Here is a 24,189-nt window from a genome sequence, read left to right on the forward strand (position 1 = left end):
GTAATTAAATACGTAAATTTAAATACGACATTGAGGGGAGTGTTAATTTATGTTCATTGTGTCCCCTAGGTTATATCTGTGGCCTGAAATGCCTTGTATGTGAAAAAAAAAAACTTATACCCGAAGCACTTTTGAATTTATTTCCTCAGCATATTAGGTCATATCATAGATTATTATGGCAATTATTTGAACAGTGAAAATAATAATAAAAGAGTTTTTGAACTTTAATGTCACTAATGCTGATTAATCAATGATTCGTTTTAATTTAATTATTTAAAATACTTTCACAGCAAAAATTACATATGCGATTAATTTAGATTAATTAATCACAGAGTATGTAATTAATTAGATTAATTTTTTTAATCAATTGACAGCCCTAATTAAAATACTGCCCATGTCTGGCAGGACACTGCTGTCCCCTTGTGGTCGCTAGTTTATTTCAAAAAGTGAATCTTTCTGGATTCATTAGATATAAGGTGAAATATTTCAAGCCATTTTTTGTTTTAGTCTTGATGATTAATACTAAATCTCATAAAACCAAAAATTAGTAACTCAAAATATTAGAATAAAGAGGTTATAATACAGAAAATAATTATCTGACTAGTCAAGTCAAGTTTATTTATATAGCGCATTTCAATTCAATGTGCTTTACATAAACAAAAACAAACAATAATAACAAATAAAAGCATAAAAGGGCAATATAATCAAAGAATAGTTAAAAGGTAATGATCATAATAAAAAGAAAACATAAAACACAAGGTAAAATCATTTAAAAATAAAGAATAATTAATAAGCAAAAACAAAGGCAAAAGTAGTAAAAAAGTAATAAAAGACAAGGTAGATAATTATCAAGGCAGATTCAGAATTTGTAACTCGGCGCAGTTAGCAGGAAGCATCTGAGAACAGAAGTCTAGATTTAAAACTGGCTACAGTTGGGGCCTTTTTGATGTCATCCGAAAGTTGGTTCCAGAGCTGAGCCGCATAGCAGCTAAAAGCTGCTTCACCATGTTTAGTTCTAGGTTTTTCACCTGGGACTGAGGACGAGAAGTTGTGTACTGCTGAAGCATGTCTGACAGGTATTTAGGTCCTGCTCCATTTCCTGATTTATAAACAAGCAATAGTGCTTTAAAGTCGATTGACTTACTGGAAGCCAGTGCAAGGACTTAAGAATTGGAGTAATGTGGTCAGTTCTTTTAGTTTTTGTTAGAATCCTATAGCTGCTGCATTTTGTATCACCTGAAGCTGTTTAATAGTCTTTTTTGGAAGGCCTATGAACAGTCCATTGCAGTAATCAACCCTGCTGGAGATAAATGCATGAATGACTTTTTCTAAGTCATGTTTTGACATCAGCCCTCTGAGTTTGGCAATATTTTTGAGGTGGTAAAAAGCTGATTTAGTTATCGCTTTCATGTGGCTGTTGAAATTTAGATCACTGTCAATTAATACACCAATATTTTTAACAGTATCCTTTGCCTTCAACCCTTTTGTGTCAAGGAGAGTGGCAACCCTAAGTCTTTCCTCCTTTTTACCAAATATAATTACTTTTTTATTTTTTTCTTTGTTCAGCTGAAGAAAATTTTGAGACACCCAGGTGTTGATTTGTTCTATACACTGACACATAGATTCAAGAGGACCATAGTTGTTTGGTGACAGAGCTAAGTAAATTTGTGATATTATGATTATGAAATCAAATTATTTTGGATGATTTGTCCAAGTGGGAGCATATAGAGGTTGAATAATAGTGGCCCCAAGATCGACCCTGGGGAACACCACAGGTCAAGGACGTTGGTGTTGAGGTACAGTTTCCGATGGCAACAAAGAAGCTCCTTTCTTGTAGATATGATTTTAGCCAGCTGATAACTATGCCTGTAAATCCAACCCAGTGTTCTAGTCTGTGTAGTAAAATATTGTGATCAACAGTGTCAAATGCTGCACTAAGGTCCAGTAGCACTAGGACTGATGTTTTACCTGAATCTGTGTTGAGGCGTATGTTATTGGAAACTTTAATGAGAGCTGTTTCAGTGCTGTGATTTGCCCGAAAACCAGAAGTGGCTTTACAACAGCTGTTTTCAGTGACTTAGGAAAAGTGCCAGACAGCCAGGCAGCAGTGACTAATCTGAAATAGTTCATTTATACATTAAATACATGGTCAGGCTGCTTTTGCACAGATTTCTGCATCAATGTGGCGCGGTATGTGGCACTGCTGAGGTGTTAATTCCCAGTTTGCAACAAGTATGCTAATATGGCTTCATAGTACATTTCTGAAACCACCTGAAATCTGAGAACAGCTGTCCTTTGTTATGGACAGATACCCCTCAAAGGAGTTGATAGTGAGTGCTGTCAAATGTACCTGTTGTGTCACTGCATCCCTGCTGGCCAGTCAGAGGCAGTCTGTTTTGCTCGAGATGGTTCCAATTGGAATGGAACAAACCATACATATGTAGTAATAAGAGCTGGTTGGATTCTCTACATGGTTATGGTATTTAGAAGACGTTTTTACAGTATTCCACCAACAGATGGCAGTAGATAGATAGATAGATGGATACTTTATTGATCCCCAAGAGGAAATTCAAGTATTCAGTATTTCAATATGTTGGAGGTGACTGCACCAGTGAGGAGTTATGTACCTGCATGAGTGAGTATACGTGTACCCTATGCGTGTGTGTGAGTGAGTATATGTGTGGGGTTGGATTTCATATGTTTGTTTCCCTTGGTGATGTTCATTCTATATCTGCAGGTTCTACCCATGGACCATCACGGGTGTACGACTACGACCACTTCATGTTAGTTAGTATTGCCTATATGTGATCATGACCATGATTAGTGTGGCTTCTGTAAGGCAGCCTACTGGAACATGGCTAACACCATATTGAAAGACATGTTTATTTCAGCAGTAATTGATGACTGGATATAGTCTCACATTTTTATATGAATATCAACATTTTTAAAAACATATTTTTAACAATTTTATTTAGTTTAATAATTGTGTGACATTTTAATAGTTGAAAAGTTGTGGGTTCAATTCCCGGCTTTCACTACTGTGTCCTTGATCAAGGCACTTAACCCGAGTTAGAATGGCCCTTGTAATAGAATTAACAAGTTCCTTTGGATAAAATCGTCTTCTAAATGAATAAATGTAATTGTATTTCTAAATACATAAATGACAAAGGTTCATAATTAAATAGCTCATTCAACATCATGTGAATATATCACTGTGATCTATGCTCATTAACACACTGGATAGAACAAAATTGGGCATAAGAATGAACGACCCTGTTATAGACTATAATAATGTGTGTGACATAACAGCATTTTGTAATCAGTAACCTTGACTCAGGGTGCCTTTGCCTTTGCCTTTGCGTTTTGCTTTTGTTGCTCTTTGTTGTGCCTTAGCCCCCAAAAGGTAGGGAACCTTTGCTTTAACAGACACCTTCACAGGTAAGATGGTCAGAGGAGTAACAGTACTGAGATATGGAAACACTTTCTCAGTGAAAGTGCGTGTAACAGTGTGTAGGTGTGTGTTATTATCAGGGTCAGAGAATGACAGCTCTCCTCTGTCCCAGTCCAGCTGCACTCTGATCCTCTGGGGTTTCTGCTTCACTCTCAGGAGAGTTGGGGCCTGTGGTGGAGCACGTGCTCTATATTTACCATCTTTATAACACAGAAACCACCGTCCACTCATGGAGGTAAAGTCTCCCTTCCTCTGGAGAGACTCTGTCATCACACCCACACTCCACTGTGTGTTCTCTCCAACTTCCACATCCCAGCAGTGAGTCCCTGAGTTAAAGCCCTCAGAGCCCAAGACATAGGCATAGAGATCAAATCTCTCTGGGTTATCAGGAAGCTGCTGCTCCTCATCACCTTGTCTCACACTAGTCAGATCCTCAGACAGGATGAGATTTGGGTGTGCAGTGTTGGGATCCAGAGTCACAGGAGCTGCACAGAGAAAGAACATGGTCTGAATAAAAAGAGAACGAGAACACACACACACACACACACACAAACACGCACACCACGCATGCACATCACACACATTTTAGTTATTGAAGTGAAGTGGTCATGTTCATGAAGAGTTATGGGCTGCCACCAAAAAATAATTACTTTATTCATTGTGTGTGTGTGTGTATACAAATATGTGTGTGTGTGTACAGGTGTGTGTATGTGAAAGAGTACATGTACCAGTGTGTTTGCATGCGGGTGTCCTCCACTCACTCACACAAACACACACACACACACTCACTGTACTGAGCAATCTCCTGCATCTTCTCCCAGACTCTGAACTTCAGGTTGCCCAGGTGCTTTGCCACATTGATCAGAGCTCCTGAAACCCTCTCTGGATCCTGCAGTGTGCACTGGGCTCTGGAATAACATTCAGGAGTCAGTGCTGCTGTGGATTTGGGTTCAGAACCACAGAGAAGAGAGAGACTGGAGGCAGATCACTCACCTTTCCACTGTGCTCTTGTAGTTCTGGAAAAATATAAAGAGTGAAATGTAATAAAGAAAAACTTTTCACAAAATGTTTCACATATAACTCTCTCTAGGTTTCTCATGGTCACCAAGTACTGTCCTTCAAAAAAACAAAAAAAACATGCTACCTAGCTCGAGCCTGCAGCCAACAGCTAGAGCATAATTTTGAAGATGCCTCCTACTGTAGCTGCCAGGTTGCTACAAAAAATTCTATGACACAGAGCTTAAACTAAAACATGTTTTTGTGACAAAACTGGGAGTAGAGAGCAAATATTTGGAACTATTTGTACCTATTAAGAAGTGTGTGAACAACCTTGATTTTTTTCAGCCAAATCTGTGACGGTCGAGTGGGGAGATTCGTACGCTTGGAATGACCCATTTGGTACATTCGGTACACATTTGTATTTAAGCCCTGTGCCTAAAGGGTATGAATATGTGTGCCTTTACACTCCTAACAGTATCTGGTTAAAACAATCAATCAGTGAGGCAAACAAGTCAGAAATAAGTGGACAGATCATATTGAATACAGTATGTGGTCAATAAAATGATGTGTAGAATAATGGCAAATAGACATATTGTTAGTGTGAGCAGGTCACATTAACAAATATAACCACACAACCATTACTGTAAATCAGTAATCAGATGTTTAGATCTAAGTCACTTCTTGACAGTGGATGGTTCTTACCTGCAGGAATGTGACGTCATCAGCTCCCATCTCCTCCTCTATAGCTCTGATTGTGTCTGAAAGAGATGAGATCTCTCTGGTCATCTTCTCAATCTTCTCCTTCATCAACTTAGTCTTCTGCTCCTCTTCCTCCCTCAGTGTAGCTATCCTGGCTGCCTCTTCATCTCGTAGAAACTGGTGAAGCTTCTCAAACTCCTCCTTGATCTGCCTCTCAGTGTGTAGGGCCTGAGTCTGAATAAAAACAATTCATGTTTTTTTATTTACAAAAAGCTTTTGTGTAGTGATTACCTGTGAGGTTGAATACACTCCAAGCAGCAGTGAGACAGGAGAAGCCATAAGCAAAACAATACAATTCCAACAATACAATTTCAGACAAACTGACATACAGTGTGGCATCAAAAGTGCGTAGAAGAGTACTGAAAATGATGCAAGTTCATGATAAAAGTCCCCACGATGGCCAATAGGATGGCAATGCGAAGAGAAGCTAACAGACCACTTGCAACATTTTATGAAAGACATGCATGAGTAGCACAAAATCTATTGCCAATGACAGCAATAGTTCAAGTTTTTGTACTGGTCAATATCAGACCTCAAAATACAAATCCTATCATTCCAGCTATCATTCCGACTTGGAACACTAAATTATTTTGTTCCAACTTGGAGCACTAAACCAGAGCATGTTTACGGCGAGTCTGTTCACCTCCTAATAAAGGTGCAGTCAGCGATTACGCATGACGTCACATTTGCTCATGTTAGCATAACCCTAGCAAAGGCCTTTAGAGGCTAATATGCATTCAAAGCTCTGCTGCTAGGATCCTGAAGTGTGAGAATACGAACACATCACCCCACGTCCTCCCCTCACTCCACTGGCTTCCCGCCTCTGCTGGGATTGTATATAAGGTCTCCCTTCTCACTCACCAGTGCATACACGGCAATTCACACACCTTAAAGATCTCCTCACCCCACTACACAACACTATCCCTCCGTACATAGCTTATTCTTTCACACGAATGTACAGGCTTTTGTGGGCGTTTGAGTGCAGTAACCAGGTACGCCATGCTGTTGGAGGTGCAAACAAACGCTGCATCGCCATTGAGATCACATAGTAAGGGATAGCTCAATGGTTATGAAAGTATTTTGTTGTGTTTAGTTGTATAATTAAAGCAGTTTTTATAGCTATCCATGTGTGTTCACTTCTGGCTCCTTAGCTATTTGAGGTCTTTAGAACACTAAACATATCAGAGGTGCAAAATGTTGAGTTACTCCAGTCTAGATTTTTTGATGTTAATCTCTCCTTGTCTATCCAGTTTGAAGTTAACTGATGGTCAAATCAACCAAAAATCCGATATTGTTTGCGCCTCCAAGTGGTCTGTGACGTAAGCTTATGTGAAAGAGCGACCCACATTTTCAGGTCGGTGTGGGTCTTTATTAGCCTGGCGAGCCAGACCCACATTAAAATGTAGGGTCTGGGCACTCACCGTTCGCAGTGCTCAGTCCGAGGGGCGGGATAATCAGTTGTCTTTCAAATTCCCTCTGCACGCAATAGGACGCAATAGGATATTTGTTTTCAAGTAGCAGGGAATTCAAGCCAAACCGTTGCAACTCTGCCATCAATCATTATGTTAAGCCCACCAAACGACTCTATACACGATTTCAATGCCTGATTAAGTTTCGATTTCTGGAGCTCACAAGCCAACGGAGAGTTGCTAGACTAGCCCTGGCAGCAAATGTAATTTGCTAGGGGCGCGTCTAGATTTCTAGGCTAGGTCTTTATTGCAGTTCCTTGAAAAACTAGCATCTTAGTATATTTATCACTTGATTAGCACACGTTATGGCAGAAAAATAGCCTGGCTGGCGCCACCACTTCTCAATGAGACGTGGTCTGGAAACCAAACGTTAATTTTCTCGTATTTGAAAAAAATGCCCAGATCCGTTTATTGGGTGCCACGGATGTCTATCAAATGCGTCTGTGCATAGCTCATCATCGTCTTGCTTTCCCCCTTGTTCTGTGATTGGTTCCCTATCTGAGGCAAAAATTAGGGCGGTAGTTTCCAGGCTGCCTTTGCAGCATGAATCAAATCGCGCGCAAGGCAGCATGGGAACACCCAGGCTAGCAGAAAAAGACTCCTTTGACTGTTTTTTTCTGCCAGCAGTTTTTTTAATCAAAAAATCCTGGCAAACTTTTCTTGTTAAAAAAAATAAGCCTAGTCTGAACATTTTCCAAGCATGTTTTGCCCTTTATAACATTACAAAAGAAAACATTTAATTAAACTATGTGAGTGGTAAGAAGAAAAAAGCCATTGATTTCAATAAATGGATTTTTCTGTAACATTTACGCAAGGACAAATACTATATGTTGGCTATGACTTGTGCACGTGGACAATGATTATAAAATGAATATCAACTGTAGTGAGCATAGGATATTATATTAAGAGTTGTTTTCTCATACTGCATTTGGGCAATTAATAGCAATTCCTCTGGACACGTGCTCACTTTGCCCAGGCGTTAATCTGTCTATGGTCTCACCTTGATGTGTTTTGCTATTTTATCACAGGTCCTTTTAGCCTCCTTGAAGTTGTTCAGTTTCTCCTCTAGTTTGATCTTGAGCTCCTCCTGGAATTAATAACAGACTTCACAGCAGAGAGCAGCATCTCTAAATGTATGTTACAGTAGCATTACTGTAAGTAAGGATTGGATCAGGAGATGGTGTTATATCATCAAGGAGAAAAACTTACCTTACGGTCCAGGGCTGCTTCATCAATAGGATGGAACTTATGGCCAGTGTGTTTTTTGGAGTCTCTACACACCAAACACACAGGCTGTTTATCATCCAGACAGAAGAGCTTGAGTTTCTCACTGTGCAGACTGCAGAGCACCTCAGACCCTGCTGAAGCTCTCTGACTTCTCTCCTTTAAGAAGATCTCACACAGGTTCCTTAAATGGAGGTTAAGAGGAGGATTATCATTTGATGATATCCTCCTGCAGAATGGGCATTCTCTGGATCCTTTGCTCTTCCAGAACTGCTGCAGACAGACTTCACAGAAGCTGTGACTGCATAACAGCAGCACAGGGTCCTTGAAGATGTCACAGCACACAGAACAGGTGAAGTCCTCTTCGGAGAAAGATTGAGATGCCATTCTTATCGGAAAATTCACTGTTTGAAGATCAGGTAATTTCTGAACAAGAAAACAAATCACAACATCCATAAGGGTAGCCTACGAAGGATAGGCCTACGGCTTCTTTTTCTGAGAAGAGTTGTGGGCTATAGACAACTTTTTCAGTTTGTTAAAACTCTGCCATCGTGTTCCAAAAGTAGGCTAGGCTAGCTGTCAAAAAACAGTGTGACGTAGTAGGGCGTTTACCGCTAGCAGTTAAACATTTCTCAACTTTAAAAACACCTCTGAGCTGTAGAAAAAGGCGATCGCGTTTTAAAAGAAGCCATGACTTTTTTGAAAACACGGTCTACTCCATAGGATTATAGCTAATTTAATAAGCACGCTGGCAGCTTTAATAAGCCTAGTCTGAATGTAGGCATTTAGGTCTCTGAAAGCAAGCCCAAAACAGGCGACCCCCCCCCCCCCCCCCTTCCGGCCCTCTAACTACAGTAGCCTAATATGAGTTTGTTACCCCTGGACTATGGTGTACAGTAGGCCTAGTCTACAGTTAGCCTACGAGTTGACACAGACGCTAAGGCTAAAATGTCCTGTCTACCCAGAGCGGTAGATAAAATAGAGTGGCGACACTCCATAGACCTCCATAACAATGGCGGAGCTTTTTCCAGGCTACTTCTGCGTTATGCTGAGCTCAAAAGTTCCTAACTTTGACATTCACGGTTTTAGCCCCATTCACTTCCATTGCTTTCTGATATTGTCAGTGGGTAGACGAAGGTACAACGTTTTTTTAATTGTCATATGTATTTCCTATACCAACTGCACTAGTACTGGTATTGTTCTTTGAAGTTTTTGTGCTGCTTGTTTAACTGATATTTAAATGTTGAACGAAATTTCAAAGCCAAAAGTTAGCCTGCAAACCTTGATGTGGAGAGAGGATAGCTTAAAGATAATACTCCTATGTCAATAATGAATTTCAGACAAAACACATTTGGTTAGCCTATTGTAGTAGGGCAACTTTAGATGATAGGTTGGTTGTCAACAGGTTTTTATTATGCTTATAATGTTATATTTTTCAAACCTGATTGCATTAGCTTACGTTAGCTAGTCAGCTCATTCACATACATAGTGTCAACGTTAGACATGCTATGAGGGGGAACACAAACTCATATTTACATTTCATTCAGCATGCAACTCTATATTTAGATGTGCTGGTTATCAATGGGTTTGTGATTAACGCTCTTCAGGTGAAAAATGGAGCAAATCTTTAAACCTGATATACTGTAGAATAGCTTGCTAGATGGCGAGTTTCATGGCGTTATGAAGTGAATCGTGGGCTGAACATGACATTAAGTAGGCTAGTGTCCACGGCTCGTGAACGAGGGGATTTCAGTTATGAATTTCAGGGGAAGTTGTTGTTGTTACTAGTACGTGGCTCTTGTGTCCCTTGCCAGCCCAGTCCTGTGCCACTGCCACTATCACTGTTCCAAACGGGAATGTGGCACGAGCGTGGTCATGGGACAGTGGCGTATGTATAGCAGCCTACAGTAGGAGTTTTTGCTCCAACTGATAAATGATTTCAGGTTTCAGTTCAGTTAGTTTTCAGTAATACATGTCATTTACATGTCGTGTTCTTGATGTAATCATTTTGATTGCTTTGTCTGCCAATTAATTTGTCAAATACATAGCGAGGGTTTACATGGAAGAGACTGATGTGACAAGGTCAGTGATCTTTTTAAGTAGGACAAATCTCTTTTTTTGGATAACTGAAAAGTGTAGTCAGGCTAATAGGGCATAGATCACTCTGAAAGTGATCCCCAACAAAATCATTCTTCATGTTGTTATTGTTATAGTTTTTGTGTGGACGTGTGGCACCCCCAACCAGCCTTGCATATGGTTGGCTGTGTATGGGTATGTAAAACTCTTGCTGGCCTCTTGCTGGAGATGGCCTCTTGCTTAGGTTTCTGCTAATGACTGAATGTGGCATGTGTGAATGTGTTGTCCCAAGTATACACTGAGTGTTACCTGCTCTGTTCTCTCCCTCCATTCTCCACTGTGCCTGTTCTGCTTATCCAGGACCAAGGATGCAGAGGACAAGAAGGGTGTGCGATATATGACTGGAATGGTCAGATAAGATAATTTTTTATGTTTGAGGTCCACACAATGGGGCCCTTACACAAAGGGAGGTGTGTTGATCCAGCATCTTCCACACCTCCCATAACACTCATGATTCCAGCCAAATGTGTTGCATTCTCCTTACCATGTCCCTCTTATAGGTGTACAGAGTATATGGAGACCCATCCCTTCCACATTGTGTCTTTTGTGTAGTTCGTCACAATTGTTGTTCAGACTTTGGAAACTGATTTTTATTTTATTTTTTGGAAACCTAAATGAGTGTCAGCCCTCCTTTTTATGTTGCAGTGTCACCATACCTTCCTCCCAGTCTTTTTTGCATTTGTTCATGTTCTTGTTTTAAACACACATTGAAAACTTCTTGAAACATGTATCAGTCATCCTTTTTATGCTGTAGTCTCACCAGCCGGCTGAAATAATAAGTTATAAGTGTTTTATTGAAACAGTTGATTGCTTATTGAGTTACAAGTGCGTTTTTTAAATAGTGGGTGTCTTATTGATCAAACTTTTCACATTTAAGTTGTTATTGATTCTTATTTGTTTATGTGTTTTTGGCATGTTTAAATGGCTTAGTCTACCAAGGCTGTGTAGTGGCCACCTTTATGCTATTGCTCCAAAATAACTGAACAGATTTAATGCATTGATCAAACTTTTACAATTTAGGCTGTTAGGCTACTGATGCTACTTATATTTATATTGATATATTTGATAGACGTTTAATGCTAGTCTTACAATGATCAAAGTTGTTTGGTAGAGGGGGAGGGGGGGCACCTTCATCTCACTAAACAAACTGAAAAGGACACTGGATCTACTGTCCATTTTCCAGGCTAATGTCCACACACAAAAAGAATACAAAATGCATAGCCTACATTTTGAGAATGTAAATAAAGTAGGCTATATGTAGCGTGATAGGCCTACAGGCAAATGTAGGAATCCGATGACAGCTCATGTCCAGCAAGGAAACAAACGTTCTTCAGAACTATCAAATATATTTTAGATCGATGTTGAGACCAATTATAGCCTACTCGCAATATGTAATTGACACTATAATGCAGTGGTCGCCAACCCGTCGATCGCGATCGACCAGTAGATCTTTAGGACTTGCCCAGTAGATCCCGAGAATAACAGGACAATTAAAAACAGTCACCAAATTCCCACATGTTCGCCAACGTTTGCAGGGCGTAGCCCATACCTGTCAACACTCCGGTTTTTCCCGGGTTTCTCCCGTATTTCAAGGTCATCTCCCAGCACCCTCCCGTTTTGTTATTTCGGAATGTCTGCTGAAAAACCGCAAAACTCCCGTAATTTGTATGGCCATCAAACTTCATTTTAAAATCATTGATCCATTCAGGTTGCCAGATTGTGTATGAAATACACCCTACACATACACGATCACTTAGTTTAAATTTCAACCGTTTTGTCATAGGCTAAAACCTGGCAACCCAAAACCCAAATAAGGAAGCGGGTGCCGACTGCGCAGCCTGAGTCTCGTCCTAAGCAAGCGGGCTAGTTGAATGGCCTACTCCAGAACTAGCTGTTGTGAAATTGTTGGGAATTTAATTGATTAACACATCACATAAACTGTTACTGAGTGTTGTTGATACACTGAACTTGTGCCCTATGAACCAAATCTGACAGCAAGCAGCTTTGGAGTTTTGGAAGTAGGCTGCAGGTGTTCCAGTTTAGATTGTGAGCAGGTTAACTTGTGATATTTGCATAAAATCCGTGAATATTCAACAAGACCCTGCCTACTTGTTAACAACGCTTTGCTCTGCCTCCGCCCTTCCAGTGCTGGAGATTCACTTTTCACAACCCTATGTGCGTGACAAAATATGAAGCAAGATCTTGCCGAAAACATGTGGGAATCGCTATGTATAATGCATGTCTGCTTAAGCATCCACACAAAATGTTGTGCAAACAGGAAATGTGTCAAAGTAAATCAGCGAAGGTTTTGTTGGGTTTCGAACATGAGTCTCACTGAGGCAAAATGTTCCAAGCAGTATAAGCACTATCACCACTACGCCACAGAGAGCAACGCTTGTCATTAGTGTATTAGACTAGTACTAGCTTACTAGCTATCCTGATGTCCAGGTTAACTGGTGATAGCCTATAACATGAGCAAACACAGCGAATGCATTCCTTGAATAATGCAGATTAATTTTGCCTCAGTAATTTTGCATCACAAAGAGTAACAAATGACCCCATCAGACGTTGCTCGTTTTTTGTGCAGAAACACACATCGTGATTATAATGCGCAAAAATTATGAAGATCACTTGGGCCTCGAACTGCTGACTAAAATAGCAAGCTAGCAGTAATAGTCCACCCTGCTAACCAATTGCACCACTGGTTATTTTGTATACATGCAATAGCATGGTGTTCCTATTAAATTAATGTAGGTCTATGTTGTCTTGTGACAGCTTATTTGTCAATCTATCCAGATATTCATTATAGCACACATCTAGGCTAAGTGAATGTTTTGCAACAGGCTGCTGAACGAGCAGTAAGTAGGCTAAACTATTTTCTAATTTAGGCTAGGTGGGAATCTGAAACAGCAACATCTGTCATCAAACTCTCCAGCTACATCAACGTTTTGTAATATATGCTACCATGATAACCATTTTGTGTCGTCAAATTAGGACCAACAAATTAAATAATATTTAACTCGGTGAAAATAAGTTTCATGTGTTCACTTCAAATCATTAGACAGCTCACTGCATAACTTCACCGAGACATGACACTAAGTTATGATAATTTTTGCACATGACTGACGTGTTTCATATTATTAACCCCCAAAACGGAATAAAGTGTTAGTGGGACATGCCAGTTTGTTGTAGTCAGTTAGGTTTTGGTATGTGAGGCAAAGATGAACCTATTTTGTTGTTTTGAGGCTTGCATATGCCCATGTTAAATTGTGATGGCACCAGTTAACATGGGCGTATATTTCTCACTTATGTTAACCTGTGTTAACTTTGACTAACAGTTCAATATATACATAGAAATCTGGCATTGATTTCAGCGGCTCGTAGTGTAGTGGTATAGATGATGTAGAATCTAATCCAATCAACTTTCTTGTCCATGCTTGGTTCGAATACCAGCTATATCGCTAGTTTTAATTTTTTCCATTCATTCAGTATGTGTCATATTTGTGGATAATGCTTAAACGGACATGTATTAGACATACACTGGTGATGTTTTCAGCGATGTCCGTTATATTGTCTCACTTGAAAACACTTCGTGAAAATGTAGCCTAATATAAATCTGCACTATCGGAGGCAGAGCAGATTAAGAAGTAGGCAGGGTCTTGTTGAATATTCACTGATTTTATGCAAATATCACCAGTTAAACTGCTCACCATCTAAACTGGAACACCGGCAGGCAGCTGGTGGATACATAACTGGCATGCGTAAGGTAATGGTAAGGTAAAAGCAGCGACCGAAATGCAGTGTTGAAACACATGTATGAAACGTATTAAATATGCAAACACAGATCCGGTATCACTGACCCCCCCCCCCCCCCCCCCGAAAAAATGTTGACAGGTATGTAGCCTACATTTCAGCGTGGGATAGGATAGCGCATGATTTATTCAAGACCTAGCCATCATAATGCGAGAAATTCCTGTATACATTTACAGTGCTGTCTGATAACGTTAATCTAATAATGGAGCAGCGTGAATGCGGGACCGGACGAACCAACTTCTGACTTGAACCGAACGTAACCCCATGCAGACACACACACGCGCACAGCACCACTTTGCAGGTGCGCTCTCTCTCTCTCTCTCTCTCTCTCTCTCGCAACAGGACTTGTCACCGCTGAAGTCAAATTATGTTAGGTGCTTCTATCAATTGCTAACTGACAGAAAACTAGATGTACCGCATAGCGGTACAAAATATGACCGCCGCTCAGTCCTGTACATCCGTTCCGCGAAAATAAATCACACTTCAATTTGTCTCCATATTTTACTCCATCCCCCACTCTTGAAACTTTTGTGTATGCTTGTTTGGCATGCCTGAGTGTGTGTGTGCGCGGCTGCACAGAGAGTAGCCTACTGGTGCTGAAAAGGTGAATAGATTGTAGAATAGCCAAAGAAGATGTAGCATTGTTATAAAACCTTCTCTAAACATCTCTAAACAATCACAAGTAGGGCAGTTCATCACAGTTCATCCATTGCAACTGGATTGATGAAAGGTCACTTACACCTGTAGGCTACATTGTATTTGGGAAAAGCAAAAGGTATCAGCATAATGTTATTTATTTATGTATTTATTTATTTATAAACAAAAACATCTCTGTCAGTTCCATGCCGTTTTCAACAGCTATCAAAAACAAAGGTCATTTTTGGATGGATGGACTTTTTGTGAATGTTTCTTCTTCTACATAAGATTTTAGTCATCTTTAGTTCATGTAATACTTTATTGTCAATGCACAAATTAAGTAACAGTAGTCTGAAACGTTATTGTTAATTCACAAATTAAGTAACAGTAGTCTGAAACGAAATGCTGTTTTACATCTAGTGGAAATAACTGACATGTCCAAATGGGCCTTGATGAAATGCGTCGCTAGACTGTTCATACACATTTTAACGGGCCAAAGTTGAAGAGCTGTTGTCCGTTATTGTTCGTGCAAATATAGGCTGATTCATGTTCCCTTGCATTGTGTAACTGAGGTCCATGGCTAGTCTGGCTTTCACCAGACCAACCTCAATCTTTTAAGAAATCAAAAAATAAATAGCGGGCAGATCACGCTGGGTTCACCAAGCCTATAGTCCATAGGCACCCGATATTGTTCACGCTCTGGCTATTCTAAATGCAAAAATGCATCAGGGAGTTATGACAAAACTGTAACTAGATCCTAATAGAAAGCTGTTAGCTTCCATAAGCTACAGGTAGGCTTATAAGGTAGGCCTATTTACAACATAAATTGTCAATAGGCTATGCTGGCGACACAAATAAAATCTCCTTTGGAAACCAATGGCTTACGCCTTACAGTATCAAGCGGACTTAAACTGCCATATCGTGGCGAAAAGTTGTAATAAAATTCACGCTCCATGAGTCACGCTCCATGAGTCAAGGAAAGCGCGAATGAAGTAGCCACTTCTAAATGGGACCCACTACACAGTAGCTTAAGGTGTGTTGCTAAAGCAGCCATAATGAAAATGAAGGTGTCATTGTTTGGATACTTCACACACACGTGCTTTTTAATTTCACAGACTACAACTACCAAGCTGGAATCAAAGCACATCGATTCCCCTCTCACACCCTGCACGGACTTATACACAAAATAAACAGGCGTCTCAGTCTCACGCATGTAGGCAAAACTGTATCAGACCGGTGTAACGTTGGTAAATCTTCCACTGCACAGAATGATTTTTGTAGCACATGCAACAAATGACAGTCGAAAGATACAATTACAGTGCTGCTATCAATTTGCTTGGTATAACCGCATTTATAGTTTTCTACAAATGCAATCAATCAAATTGGCCTCCATCACTCAACCAACGCTAACGGTAACATTACCTAGGTCCTTATTGATATTATAAGATTAACGTACCTGCAGTAAAAACCAAGCATGTCCGATAAACATCCTCAGATTTATTTCGGCTTCAAGAAGAAATGGGAATTACATTTCATGTGAACATCATCCTATCCTTATTAGACGTTCTCTGCGGTAAACTAGTCCTTGTAGGAAGTGTCCATTGTTATTCCAACCCACGTTTAACTTCCAACAAAATTACGTCTCACTGCAACGATGCGCCATCTAGTGGACAATGACTACTTATCGCCAATACTGGAAATGCAGCCATGATGATGAATATATATTTTGGCTTTCTTTTAATCCTACTGAATTTGTAATTATGTATCGGCCGTTCTAATACCGATAGTATGTGGGTGCCTGTGTGTGTGTGCATGTGTATATGTGTGCACCGCCATCTACAGGCCAATGAGTGTACAGTCACTAAATGTACACATAATCTATTTTTTTTAAGACCCCCCCATGGATGAAATTCTACGAAACTTGGCATACCCCCAGAGAATGCCAGGTCAATCATACAAATAAAATTTGGTGCAGTTCTGAACATCTTAACTGAAGATAGGGGCGATTAAAGCAGAATAATATTGCATTTTCATTTTTTACCGGGGGGGGGGTGCAAATCACAAATGAGTGATTATGGGCCAGATTGATGTGGGCCCTTGAGACCAACATACCATAAAAATTTCTTCATCCTCGGTGCCACGGTTCAGGTAGTTATTTAGGAAAAACTGCTTTTTTTGCGGTTCGGGGGCCCAGCACGGGGGGGGAGTGGACCCCGGGGACGAAACGAAATTTTTCCGTAAAAGTCTAGTGGGGCTACATACCCACCAAATTTCATGTGTCCCGGTGGTTCGGTGTCCCGGGTATCGTTGACCAAAAATTCAGGAAGTAGATGACGAAAAAAAAAAAAAAAAAAAAACTTTGACAATCCCTATATGACCGCTTCGCTAGCTTCGCTAGCGGCGGTCATAATAAAAAACAAAAGTTTAGCGATCAGGAATTTGTTCTCCATTTCAAGAATGTAATCGATTGCGGACGTGCACAGACACGGAGTGCATTGTAGGCCTAGACTTAGGTTACTTTCACTTTCTAGAGCAGTGTTTCCTAAAGTCTGGGTCGCGACCCACGGGTGGGTCGCAGAAGATTTTATTTGGGCACAATTTATGTTGTGTTATAGGCCTAACTGATACCATTTGTTATTTGATACCAGGAAAGCTAACAGTTTTCTATTAGGATGTAGTTTGTTAACCACAGTCACGGTTTTGTCATAAAAGCTCATGAAACTGGGGGACAAACGCATTGCAGAGGGGGTGCCAGCATGGATATCTACCTCTCAAATGAAACCGTTCTGTGGGGCGCCTGCCATGTACCTCGCAGTTGCAAACTGCAAGGGACATGAATCCGCCTATTTGCACGAACATTAACCAGCTCCTCAACTTTACAGATTAAAATCTAGTGACCGTGCTGTCAACTAAAGCAGACATCCATAAACTGGACATAAGGCCATTCAATTTGCATGTATAGTTTCGATTGCAGATGCAATCTTTAAAGTTAATAGCAACCTCCTCACATTCTTATTTCTGATTTAAAATGCACAACAGTGCATTACATTAGGCTACAATTTAAATGGACATTTTAAACACTATTCCTCTCGTCTACCTCGCTATAACTCCAAAGTCAAGGCGCATTCTTCCGGCTATTGCGCAAAAGCCTCTTGTTCTGATATAACGATTATACAATATAATATAATACAACAATACAATATAACGAGACAACGTGGGAGCTGTAGCGCTACAGGTATCCCTTGTATCCTCTGGTGCTCTTGGAAGGGTTAAAAGTTCATAAAGCATAAAGTGTTTTTTAATGGTTTGGCCCCTAATAATAAATGTTACATTTTTTGCATCCTACTGAGTGCCTGGACCTGGAATCTTTTTCCAAACTGCTTTAAATACAATATAACGACTTGAGTTATTTGCTGTTTACATCGGAATTGACGTCCACAGTGTTTGCAGTGTTTGCAGTTTGCAGTGTCTGCAATGCAACGTAGCCTCCAACCTTTTTTTAGAAATACAGGAACAGCTTACTATGCTGACGAATGACGACTGGGCAACATGCGAGAATTTCCCCAACTCTCGGATGCGCATTAAAACGTATCTTTTCAGTAGTCATTTCCAACTTTTCACGCTAATGGTGCTCAAAATGCAACACAACCGTGTTCAAAGCAGGATCTATCTAGATCATATAGCAATGTATGATTGGGGGAGGCATAGAGAAGTTGGAGAACCTGTGGCCTGGTGGTTGCAGGGTAGATTTGAAGTGAAATGGGTCGCGATGGTCTGTCATTTTTAAAAAGTGGGTCCCCAGAAAAAAAGTTTGGGAAACAGTGTTCTAGAGTACGCATTAATTACGTGAAAGATGCTTCATCCCCACTAACACAAAACGTCAAGGGAACGTTCGGGAACGTTAGTGTATGGTTCCCTAAAGGGTAGTTCGAACCAAACCAAAAACTAACGGTTAGGGAACGTTACCTAAGGGTTTCTTAACGTTCCTAAACGTTAAGGGAACCAACCAACCAAAACGTTCTCCTGTGGTTGCACAGTACCTTCACACAACGTTCCCGTTTAGTTGTTATTGGTTGTTTTTGGTTGTTCTGAGTGCACCCCCACGCCAGTAGGGGGAAGACGCCTGGTCTGCATTCAGAACCGATTGCAGTTTCACGTTGGATTAAACAAACAATAATACTTCGGTAAATAAAATATAACATATTTTTATAATAGTTTTCTGCTATCACTAGAATACATTCAGAACATGTTTCATTTGTTCCTGTAGCCTACCATTACCATTTTACATTCACACATTTTACATTATTTGCATTCGAGGCTTCTGATTAGGTGGCAATGACGTCAATGGTAATGCGTCTCTATTCATTCCAATTCCATGCCGTGTTAAATGTGTTATATGGCATTGTGTGATTGATTGCGCCTCTATCAGCTTTAGAAACTGGAGACTATAACAGCTATAGTCGATACTAACACAAGCTCCATTTCAGTTTTTGAAGTAACATACAAAATGTTTGCAGTCACTTGATTTAGATCCACTCAAATGATTGGTCTTATAAAATCTAAGTAAGGTAAACATCATATCAAGATAATATTTATTTTAGGCTAATATCAATTTTACTAAATAAAAAATATATACTTTTGTGCTTTTTTTTACGTATTAGGTGAACTTTAAACAAAAATCTATCAATAGAACACTTTTCACAACTAAGAAAATTCACTTCTTTCATTTCACAATTCACTTCAGTTCAATCAGACAGGCTCTCCCTTACACGTAGGCCTACCCCCACGCCAGTAGGGGGAAGACAGCGCCTCTGCTTTCAGGTGATCGATTGAAGTCTTGTCCTGACTTCCGTAAACGGGCTCTGTTTGAATTCCGTGATTCTTGAACGCCGCTGGAAGAAGTCTTGGAATGGATTACACTCGTCTTGAATTCGATCTCACGAAAGTAAGTGAAATATGTTACAGTTTCATGATGTAGGCCTAGTGGTTGTAATGCAAGAGTTTGAGGTTTAACCTTAAGTCCTTTCACTTGTAGGGCTTTGTTATATTCCGATTCTGCCAAGTTTGTAATTTACCAGAGCACATTGCTCGTTCGTCTTTGTTCTAGCTGTTCTCAACGTGTTATGTTTTGCAGCATTCTATGTTTTGTGTCATCGTGTTAACCTGCTCGCGTTGATGTTACAAATAATAGCACTAGGCTACCGTTTCTTTTAATTAGTTTTAGTGTACAGTCAGTCCTTTTAGGCAAGTCACTCGGCAGCAATGGTGTAGGCTAGTGGATATAGGCCTACTGTAAGTAGCTGGATCTAGGCTACTGTGATGTAGGCTAGTTAGCTGTAGTGGGTAGGCTATATTGTGATCAACCCCAAATTAATCCTAGTCTATTTTAAGTGGGTATACTGAGATGGTGATGCTTTTTAAGTTGGTATAACCTACTGAACAGTCCTGCATATGTAGGCTACACTAGAGCCATAGAGATGGCTATAGATAATGTCAGAGAATGTCTAATAATCTGACTCTGATAATGTATAGGCTACACTGTCGGCGGCCATTTTGTAACACAGTTGATCGGATAGACGATTCAAGTGAATAGACCTCTGAATTTTGCCTTCAAAAAGCTGAGATCCGGTAGCCTATCTTGCAATTTTTGCTATGGGAAAATAACATGGGGAGAGAATTATTGCACTCTCCCGGGGACGAAGAAGTCTGAAATGCAGACATTTTGCTCAACACACGTTTGTCCTCTGCCTTCGAGTGGTAGGCTAACTGTGATCTTCAACAGGCCTACGTTAAGACAGCAACTTAGATTTTTGCTACCCCAGACCTAACTTGCAATGTAACTTGTCATAGGTAGTTAGGTTAAATTAACACCCTGATCTCCTTATAGGCAAAGATGGCAGTTTTGGTTCCTTTTTGTAGGCGAACTTCAGAGGTCTGTTGGGAAGCATACAGGAAGGGGTGGAATGTGTGTAGTAGGCTGTACACAGCTGCCATACTGGCTTTACAAACTAAGCCCATGCATTTCTATGGATGCTGTGTCTCCCCATTAGAAATTCTCTGGGCTACAATACAAAAATCAAGTCAAAAGCTGGGCCAAATATCCAGTCAAGAAAATCTGGTTGTGTACAGATGACTGATTGCTGCAATACTATCAATAATAGTTTTCTCTATATGGAAATACTGCTTTGCTCTACTACTGGCTCACAAAAACGTTGTTCTCTTAACGTAGATTCATACACCAAAGCTATGGAAAAATGTCAGCGGCTGATGGACACTTCTAGCATTGAGGCGGAAGAAGATGCGAGCGTCCACAAAAGGCAGTGCATGGTCACGTGATGGTAAGACCTCTTAAATACAGACTACATTATTTGCACAATTCAAATATTCTTTTTGCAATCAGTGCAGATTGTATGGTCTTTTATTTCAGATGAATCCGTTCCGCAAGCAAGAAAGCATTCCAGGATGGTGCGTGTGCCTGGAAGCCCTGTCTGTAAGTTAACATTTATACATGTATTATTAAAGAAAACCAGTTGAGTCATATTTCCTACCATGGAACTACTGACATTCATGTTTATTAACCTAGTGCATATCATGTTACTGTTCTGATGTATTTGTCTCTTCCTGCCTTTTATTAGGTCAGCAGATGTCACTGCCTCCACCACCTGCATGTGAGTTTTTCTTTTTAGCGATTGTTTAATGTAACAGCATAGGTTTATCTTTTGCAAATGTCATGTGCAAGAAACCTACCATAAATTAACTGACCAATATTCATATTTACTTTCTTTTTAGATGAGTCAACACCACACAGGCAACCAGCTCATTGCCCAGAGCTGGATGGGTCTATTATAACGCCTGCCACTTCATCTTGGGACCCAGTTGAAGGTACAGTGTCTTTGAATTTTCCATTTCCACGTAAATACAATTTCATGACAAGGAACTTGAGAGTAAGTAACTTTTTTTTTGTTGTAAACAGCACAAGTGACTCATCACACAGAGGGAGGTGGCTTGGCCATGGAGACGGAAATAAGAGGTAAGAACACTCACTTAATTTGTTCACATATGCAGGTATATAATGTATTTAACAACTAAAACTAACACCATCCATTTTCCATAGCAATAAGGACAACCATTACCGCATGGCACAGCGAATGGACGCATTTGAGAAGATGGATGAGCTGCTCGTGCTCTTAAGGAGCTCCCAGTCACCTCCCTCTGCTCCAGTCGATGACATATTGCTGTCATCCTGCTCGACAGTCACTGAGCTGCAGGAGAGGAGGAACAAAATGCCCTCCCTCCAGGACTTGTACTCTGGGACCTAAGCGGGCAGAGACCATCACCAAAGACTCCACATATCCTGCACACACACTCTTTAACTTCCTCCCCTCTGGCAGGCGCTACAGATCCCTGCACACAAAAACAACCAGACACAAGAACAACTCTTTTCCCACTGCCGTCACTCTCCTGAACTGCAGATAAGTGGGGTCATCCCCACTTTGACCGTTTACCTGCCCATTACATACTTTATCATTCCAATATACGTCTTGCACTCTACATTTGCACTATTACTTTGCACTCAACAGCCCACTCCATGTGTACTTGTATTGGTATTATGTCTTTGTATATTGTGTTGGTATCTGCCACAATGTATATTGTTGTCTATTGTACAGTGTGTCTATTTGTTGAATGTAGCACCTACCAAAGTCAAATGCCTTATGTTAATATACTTAGCTAACACTAAGTCTAATTTTTATATATATATATATATATATACAGTGAGGCCTTTTATATTGTTTTTTTTGTCTTTTGATAATTTTATATTAAAGTTATAAGTTCCATCGATTTTGCCTGTTCATTCTTTCCTGCTAATATATAATAATGCATTCCTGCTCGTGCTGTTTAAAGTAATTGGTATGCAAAGGTTGCAATGTTAGGGGAGGGTTCCCTAAAGGTTGCAATATTTAGGCAAGGGAACGTTCCCTAAATGTTAGGGAACGTTATGGGAACAGTTAGGGAACGTTAGGGGAAGGTTTCTAAAGTTTGCAACGGTTAGGGAACGTTAGGGGAAGGTTTTTTAAAGTTTGCAACGGTTGGGGAACGTTAGGGGAAGGTTCTCTAAAGTTTGCAACCTTTAGATAACGTTAGGGGAACGTTCAGGGAACGTTTTATATAACCAAGCACTAACGTTTCCGGAACGTTCAGCAAACTTTCCATGGGAACCAAAACTTGCTCAAAAACTAACCTTAGGGTAACGTTTGGGAACCAAAAACTAACGTTTCCGAAACCAAAAACTATGGTTCCCAGAACGTTTTGGAAACCATAAATTGTTAGCTGGGATACCAAAACAGCGATCAAACATCAAATTCATGTAAGTAAAGACTATGTTAAAGTGTTGTTATCTCATTGACGCCTGTATAAGGGGGTGGAGGATGTGATATTTTTGACCTGATACATTTGCCTAAATAAAAGGCCTTAAATTGGAAGTATTTTAGCTTTGATTTTCTTTTGACGCTTCAAGGTAGATCTTGCCTTTGTTCAGGGCGAGGTTAAGGGATCTTGGGCTCAAAAAGGTTGGTGACCACTGATGTAGGCTACGCATGCTAACACGTAATAACACTCGTTTTTGGTTTGTTCTATCCCATTGAAATAACACAACACGCAGAGAGCTGTTTGGAACTGTTGAAACGACGTCAAAGAGTGTCGCAACTCTCTTTTTCTATGGCTCTGGGCCTACCTACCTACCAACCTGTAATGGATTATTTCAAGCGACTTTCGTTTATAATAAGCGGACTTGGCGACACAGACAACACTAGGCTACCCTGACGTCGTAGCCTACCGCAGAGTAGGCCTAGGCTACACCAGACGTGCTGTGCGTTCGAAAAAAATAGACTAGTCTTCTAAAACTATTTTTACAGTTGCAGACCCTGTAGGGCCTACAGGGTCCGCAACTGTAAAAATTACAAGTTACAGTGTAGGCCTATAGCCGGGTAATACTCACGTTTGCTCTAGCTGTTTAGGTCTACACAATTTGCTTTCACTTTCAAAATCAGATTGAGGATCCTGTTAGTTAACCTACTAAATCCACAAGGCTGACATTTCCATGTAGGCCATGCATTTGAAACATGTTTTTGATGTCAGTTGAATGTAAAGTCCAACTTGTAGCCTACCTGTTCAAAACTCACAACAATGTAGTCCTTCTGCCAGTTCGTCAGTTCTCCACTTCCTTGTTCAAGGGAGGGAATTTGAGTGCGGTAAAATTAGATTCAGATCGGATATTCAGCAGACATTCGGCTGAGTTGATTTTACTGTTACAAACGTAGGCTACGTTGTAAATCGTGTGTGGCGCATGAGATTCGGCTCCAATCCCGTTTACAAAGCTATTCATGTCACAGCCCACATTTTGTTAAAAGAAGACTTAATTTGGTGTTTGGAAGCAGCAATATCTCACTTGTAATAACACGCTAACGCAAAGCAGTAGAAACACACTGCACACATTATAAAGAATCTATTGCTATGGACTACCTTTCACAGCAGTTGGTTTTTCAAAATAAAAGTCCGACATCTCTATACAACAATTGACATAATTTTCCCATGCCAATATTGCAGGCTGTGGTGCACTTGTGGCCAAATAAATCACACCATTCTAACCCTCTTCTGGAGCTCTTCGTATCACAGCCCATATTTTTTTGGAAATAAGACTTCATT

General features: G+C 40.3%; 1 protein-coding gene across 2 annotated transcripts; it reads right to left on the bottom strand.

The window, feature by feature from the left end:
* Positions 1 to 2,894: 2,894 nt before the first annotated feature.
* LOC143100699 (zinc-binding protein A33-like) lies at positions 2,895 to 24,038 on the bottom strand. Of its 2 annotated transcripts, none has more exons than XM_076264105.1 (7): positions 23,652 to 24,038; positions 7,888 to 8,328; positions 7,679 to 7,765; positions 5,153 to 5,383; positions 4,445 to 4,467; positions 4,241 to 4,359; positions 2,895 to 3,936 (listed from the first exon to the last, which is right to left on the bottom strand). In XM_076264105.1, the coding sequence occupies exons 2-7, from the start codon at positions 8,287 to 8,289 to the stop codon at positions 3,320 to 3,322; spliced, it is 1,479 nt and encodes a 492-aa protein (XP_076120220.1). In that variant the 5' UTR covers positions 8,290 to 8,328; positions 23,652 to 24,038; the 3' UTR covers positions 2,895 to 3,319. The 2 variants fall into 2 exon arrangements, with proteins under 2 accessions (XP_076120220.1, XP_076120221.1); XM_076264106.1 differs by lacking the exon at positions 23,652 to 24,038 and adding an exon at positions 23,483 to 23,609.
* Between the last annotated feature and the right edge of the window lie 151 nt (positions 24,039 to 24,189).

The sequence above is a fragment of the Alosa pseudoharengus genome, unplaced genomic scaffold (assembly GCF_046254945.1).
Source record: "Alosa pseudoharengus isolate Yale_2024_CS ecotype anadromous, Long Island Sound unplaced genomic scaffold, YU_APseudo_1.1 YU_APseudo_1.1_scf_3, whole genome shotgun sequence".
In the NCBI taxonomy this organism is placed as follows: Eukaryota; Metazoa; Chordata; class Actinopteri; order Clupeiformes; family Clupeidae; genus Alosa; species Alosa pseudoharengus.